At 46.1% G+C, this 7500-nt stretch overlaps 1 protein-coding gene across 1 annotated transcript in view; it reads left to right on the top strand.

The window, feature by feature from the left end:
• Window positions 1-4719: 4719 nt before the first annotated feature.
• Window positions 4720-7500, top strand: part of LOC306743592 (6-phosphofructo-2-kinase/fructose-2,6-bisphosphatase) — a gene marked incomplete at its 5' end in the record, with an annotated part of 10444 nt that continues 7663 nt past the window's right edge. The window contains 4 exons of the mRNA XM_079226120.1: window positions 4720-4804; window positions 6772-6897; window positions 7204-7300; window positions 7401-7467. Coding sequence (XP_079082246.1) covers window positions 4720-4804; window positions 6772-6897; window positions 7204-7300; window positions 7401-7467 — 375 coding nt within the window. The remainder of the gene's footprint in view (window positions 4805-6771; window positions 6898-7203; window positions 7301-7400; window positions 7468-7500) is intronic.

Raw genomic sequence — 7500 nt, 5'->3', positions numbered from 1 at the left:
GGCCGACCTTCACACGGCAACACGCGCACACATCTGCCCATGCTACACGCACGCGCACGCACACACGCGTTCCACGCAGCACACGCTCCTGGAAGAGACCTGGAGGATGGACGGCGCGGTGACGCCAGACCGGACCGAGCCGAGGCGCGCGCTCCGGTTCCAGCGGCCGCACGGTGAGTGACAGCAACACGCACGCGCGTGCACGCGCACCACCGACGGAGGTCTGTGTCCGTGTTAAACAACACTTTACGTAGCACAAACACGTGCGCGCGCTCACACTACTTCCTTCTTTCATTCATTCGTGTCGCAGCTTGAGCGACTGTGTGCGCGTGCGCGACCCCGTGACGCAAACTCTCGGTCACGCGCATTGGTCACGGAGCGGAGCGCGTGGCTCACGTCGTCCCCGCCCCAGCGGCGCGGACGCTACGAGGAAACAAACCCACCGCTGGTTACACTCAGACTCACGCACGCGCTGTTCCTCTCTCTGGAGCTGCGCGCGACGCATGGCGGGGTCAGGGGCTATTTTAGGGTATGGGGAGGTTAGGGGTGTGTGTGTGTGTGTGTGTGTGTGTGTGTGTGTGTGTGTGTGTGTGTGTGTGTGTGTGTGAGAGTTTCTAGCAGTCCCTCGTGTCCTCCATGTCTTCATAACTCTCATGGAGTCCAAAAGAGAGAAGCTGCTGCAGCGCGTGAGGTGCAACAGCACAGGTGACACACACACACTGTTACACACACACACACTGTTACACACACTAATGTTACACACACACTGTTACACACACACACTGTTGCACACACTAATGTTACACACACACACTGTTGCACACACACACACTGTTACACACACACTGTTACACACACACACACACACACAGTGTTGCACACACTAATGTCACACACACACACACTGTTACACACACACACACTGTTGCGCACACACTGTTACACACACACACACTGTTGCACACACTAATGTTACACACACACACACACTGTTGCACACACACACTGTTACACACACTAATGTTACACACACACACACTGTTACACACACTGTTACAAACACTAATGTTACACACACACACTGTTGCACACACACACTGTTACACACACTAATGTTACACACACACACTGTTGCACACACACACTGTTACACACACTAATGTTACACGCACACACTGTTAAACACACTAATGTTACACACACACTGTTGCACACACACTGTTACAAACACTAATGTTACACACACACTAATGTTACACACACACACTGTTGCACACACACACACTGTTACACACACTAATGTTACACACACACACTGTTGCACACACACACTGTTACACACACTAATGTTACACACACACACACTGTTACACACACACACTGTTACACACACACACTGTTGCACACACTAATGTTACACACACACACTGTTACACACACTAATGTGACACACACACACTGTTACACACACACATTGTTGCACACACTGTTACACACACACTGTTGCACACACACTGTTACACACACTAATGTGACACACACACTGTTACACACACACATTGTTGCACACACTGTGACACACACACACTGTTGCACACACACTGTTGCACACACACTGTTGCACACACTAATGTTACACACACACACACTGTTACACACACACTGTTGCACACACACTGTTGCACACACTAATGTTACACACACACACTGTTACACACACACTGTTGCACACACTAATGTTACACACACACTGTTGCACACACTAATGTTACACACTGTTACACACACACACACACTGTTACACACACTAATGTTACACACACACACTGTTGCAGACACTAATGTTACACACACACTGTTACACACACTGTTACACACACACTGTTGCACACACTAATGTTGCACACACTTTTACACACACACACTGTTACACACACTAATGTTACACACACACTGTTACACACACACTGTTGCACACACTAATGTTACACACACACTGTTACACACACACTGTTACACACACTGTTGCACACACTAATGTTACACACACACTGTTGCACACACTAATGTTTCACACACACTGTTACACACACACTGTTACACACACTAATGTTACACACACACTGTTACACACTAATGTTACACACACTGTTACACACACACTGTTACACACAAATGTTACACACACACTGTTACACACACACTGTTACACACACTAATGTTACACACACACACTGTTGCACACACACTGTTACACACACTAATGTGACACACACTGTTACACACACTAATGTGACACACACTGTTACACACACACACTGTTACACACACTAATGTGACACACACTGTTACACACACTAATGTTACACACACACACAAATACACTAATGTTACACACACACACTGTTACACACACACTGTTAAACACACTAATGTTACACACACTAATGTTGCACACACACTGTTACACACACACTGTTACACACACTAATGTTACACACACTAATGTTACACACACTAATGTTGCACACACTAATGCTACACACACACTGTTACACACACTAATGTTACACACACACTGTTACACACTAATGTTACACACACTGTTACACACACACTGTTACACACACACACACTGCTACACACACATGTTACACACACACACTGTTACACACACTAATGTTACACACACACACACACACACACACACACACACTGTTGCACACACACTGTTACACACACTAATGTGACACACTGTTACACACACACTGTTACACACACACAAACTAATGTTACACACACACTGTTACACACTAATGTTACACACACACAAATACACTAATGTTACACACACTTATATTACACACACTAATGTTATACACACTGTTATACACACACACATACTAATGTTACACACACACATACACACACTAACCACATACACTAACCTCACACACAGACACTAATGTTACACACACAGACACACTAACCTCAAATAAACACACACACACAAACCACACACACAAATGTTGCAACACAGACATACACACACTAATGTTACACACACACTGTTACACACACTAATGTTACACACACACTGTTACACACTAATGTCACACACACACTGTTACACACACTAATGTTACACACACACTGTTACACACACACTGTTACACACACACTGTTACACACACACACTGTTACACACACACACACACTGTTACACACACTAATGTTACACACACACACACACAAATACACTAATGTTACACACACTAATATTACACACACTAATGTTACACACACTGTTATACACACACACACTGTTACACACACACACACTGTTACACACACTAATGTTACACACACACACACAAATACACTAATGTTACACACACTAATATTACACACACTAATGTTACACACACTGTTATACACACACATACTAATGTTACACACAGACATACACACACTCGCCTCATATACGTGCACACACACATACACACACTCGCCTCATATACATACACACACACACACTAACCTCACGCAAACACACAGACACACTAACCTAATATACAATTATTACAATAATTACAATACAAATACAATAATTTGGTCCTGACGTCATGCACACGTGATCACCGATAATCTCACGAGAGCGAGGCGGGCCAGTTTTGAGAGCCAGGCACCGCAGTAGCGCTCCACCGACTGCGTGGCCCAGTGCATGATGGGAAACGCTGCTGTCCCACATCAGAGAGCTGATTGGCTCTTAGATCTGACACAAACACCACGTGTTGTAGAACTTTATTATTTATGTGTAGTTTAATACTTAACGCTGGATTGTTGACTATTAGTCTCATGTTTAATATGAAGACACATCTTGTGTGGTTGATCATAATAAATATTATTTATAACACATATCTAATCCAGTAGTCATGTATTTCACATGCAGACATAAAAAGAACAAAGGATGCAGCTACACACATTTATACATAAATATATACTAACAGGAAGTCATTTTTTTCAGTTACTTCCTGTTAGATCAGTAAACTACAAGTAGCCTGCAGATCTAACAGGAAGTGACTGTTCTGTGACTTCCTGTTAGATCAGTAAACTACAAGTAGCCTGCAGATCTAACAGGAAGTGACTGTTCTGTGACTTCCTGTTAGATCAGTAAACTACAAGTAGCCTACAGATCTAACAGGAAGTGACTGTTCAGTGACTTCCTGTTAGATCAGTAAACTACAAGTAGCCTACAGATCTAACAGGAAGTCACTGTTCTGTGACTTCCTGTTAGATCAGTAAACTAGAATTAGCCTACAGATCTAACAGGAAGTGACTGTTCTGTGACTTCCTGTGGATTCTTTGAAGGCAGCTGAAAACTGTCCGACTTGACCTCTGTTTGCTGTCAGCGCCGTCAACAGTCGGTGATTGGTGGACGGCCTCATTCTGACTGACTGACGGCTGAACCGACCAATCAGAGGCTCTCCAATCAGGCGCGCTGACTCACTCAAACTCCTCCCCCCTCTCAGACAGCTGACATGTGGGTTCAAAATCACTTCACTCACCTGAAGAGTGTTTCTTTATCTCGTTGTCCGGTCACACACACATATAGTACAGAGGTTTTACACACACATATACAGAGGTTTCACACACACACACACACACACACACACACACACACACACACACACACACTCTCACTTGGCCGTTGAAGCAATGTCACAGAGAACGCTCACTCAGAACCCTCTGGAGAAGACATGGGGTCCGTGGTTGAAGAGCAGGCTGAGCCAACGCAGAGGCTGTGAGTAGCACACACACACACACACGCACGCACACACACACACACACACACACACACACTCTCACACTCACTCGCCCGCTGCAGTGGGTCATATAATCCTATTTGAGTCCGTTTGTAGAATTTCACACACAAACGTCTTTTTTTTCTGTTCGGGATTTTCAAAGAGACTGTGTGTGTGTGTGTGTGTGTGTGTGTGTGTGTGTGTGTGTGTGTGTGTGTGTGTGTGTGTGTGTGCGTGTGTGAGACCTGAGGGACGTTCACCCCAAACAACACGTGGTGTTTCCACCTGACTGTCTTTCTGTCCAACACGAGATCTAAAGTGTTCTTTTGGTGGTGTGTGTGTACAGTTGTGTGTGTGTGTGTGTGTGTGTGTGTGTACAGGTGTGTGTACAGTTGTGTGTGTGTGTGTGTACAGGTGTGTGTGTGTGTGTACAGGTGTGTGTACAGTTGTGTGTGTGTGTGTACAGGTGTGTGTACAGTTGTGTGTGTGTGTACAGGTGTGTGTGTGTACAGTTGTGTGTGTGTGTGTGTACAGGTGTGTGTACAGTTGTGTGTGTGTGTACAGGTGTGTATACAGTTGTGTGTGTGTGTACAGGTGTGTGTGTGTACAGTTGTGTGTGCGTGTACAGGTGTGTGTGTGTGTGTGTGTGTGTGTGTGTACAGGTGTGTGTGTGTACAGTTGTGTGTGTGTACATGTGTGTATACAAGTATGTGTGTGTGTACAGGTGTGTGGACAGGTGTGTGTGTGTGTACAGTTGTGTGTGTGTGTGTGTACAGTTGTGTGTGTGTGTGTGTGTACAGGTGTGTGTGTACAGTTGTGTGTGTGTGTACAGGTGTGTGTGTGTACAGTTGTGTGTGTGTGTGTGTACAGGTGTGTGTGTGTGTGTGTACAGTTGTGTGTGTGTACAGGTGTGTATACAGTTGTGTGTGTGTGTGTGTGTGTACAGGTGTGTGTGTGTACAGTTGTGTGTGTGTGTACAGGTGTGTGTGTGTGCGTGTGTACAGGTGTGTGTGTGTACAGTTGTGTGTGTGTGTGTACAGGTGTGTGTGTGTACAGGTGTGTGTGTGTGTGTGTACAGTTGTGTGTGTTTGTACAGTTGTGTGTGTGTACATGTGTGTATACAGGTATGTGTGTGTGTACAGATGTGTGTGTGTCCAGGTGTGTGTGTGTACAGGTGTGTATGTGCACAGGTGTGTGTATGTGCAGATGTGTATACGTGTGTGTGTACAGGTGTGTGTGTGGGTGTACAGATGTTTGTTCAGGTGTGTGTGTGTATGTGTGTGCGTGTGTACAGGTGTATGTACAGGTGTGTGTTTGTATAGGTGTGTGTGTACAGGTGTGTGTACAGATGTGTAGACAGGTGTGTGTGTACAGGTGTATGCACAGGTGTGTGTTTGTGTGTACAGGTCTGTGTGTACAGGTGTGTGTTTGTACAGGTGTGTGTACAGGTCTGTGTGTACAGGTGTGTGTGCGTGTGTGTACAGGTGTGTGTGTGTACAGGTGTGTGTGTGTGTGTACAGGTGTGTGTTTGTACAGGTGTGTGTACAGGTGTGTGTGTGTACAGGTCTGTGTACAGGTGTGTGTGCGTGTGTGTATAGGTGTGTGTGTGTGTACAGATGTGTGTGTGTGTGTACAGGTGTGTGTGTGTACAGGTGTGTGTGTGTGTGTACAGGTGTGTTGATTTAAATCTTAAGTTAGTCGGCCAGAAGGATGCTGGGTAAAATACTGCATTACAAGTACCTGTAATGTCAGCTAAAAGTACCTGTCAGCAGTGACATGTGATGTATTAGTACACCTGGAGCTCTCGTGTATTAGTACACCTGGAGCTCTCGTGTGATCCACCTCGTTAGTTTAGTCCGGCGGGTCTCAACCTAACGGGCCAGAACGTTCTGGAACGTTCTTCCAGATTTTGCCGGATTCAAAGGTCACCGAGACACGTGCTAACTTCCATGAAACCGTCTTCCAGCCTCGGTGCCCCAGTTCACCAACTCCCCCACCATGATCGTGATGGTGGGGCTCCCGGCCAGAGGGAAGACCTACATCTCCAAGAAGCTCACCAGGTACCTGAACTGGATCGGAGTCACCACTAAAGGTGAGTCCGCCTCAGAGCCTCAGGTACTGGTCAGTTACCTGTCAGGTACTAGTCAGGTGCTAGTCAGGTACTGGTCAGTTCCCTGTCAGGTACTAGTCAGGTACTAGTCAGGTACTGGTCAGTTCCCTGTCAGTTACCTGTCAGGTACTAGTCAGGTACTAGTCAGGTACTGGTCAGTTACCTGTCAGTTACCTGTCAGGTACTAGTCAGGTACTAGTCAGGTACTGGTCAGTTACCTGTCCTTTACTGGTCAGGTACTGGTCAGGTACTGGTTCCCTGAACCTCCGATGGTCCCTCTGGTTTCAGTGTTCAACGTGGGTCAGTACCGGAGAGACGCCACGCGCTCCTACAACAGCTTTGAGTTCTTCAGAGCCGACAACGCTGAGGCCATGAAGATACGCAAGTACGCAGCGTGTACTAATACTGCGTGTACTAATACTGCGTTTACTAATACTGTGTGTACTAATACTGCGTTATTGATGTTTTTCTGCTTCTGTGCAAAGAGCGTGTGCCATCGCCGCCCTGAAGGACGTGTGTGACTACTTCACCAGAGAGCAGGGCCAGGTGGTGGTGAGGACACGCCCCTTAACACATGACGCTTAG

This window comes from Taurulus bubalis (genome assembly GCF_910589615.1).
Source record: "Taurulus bubalis genome assembly, chromosome: 11".
NCBI lineage: Eukaryota > Metazoa > Chordata > Actinopteri > Perciformes > Cottidae > Taurulus > Taurulus bubalis.
This window is presented reverse-complemented; position numbering and strand designations above follow the sequence as displayed.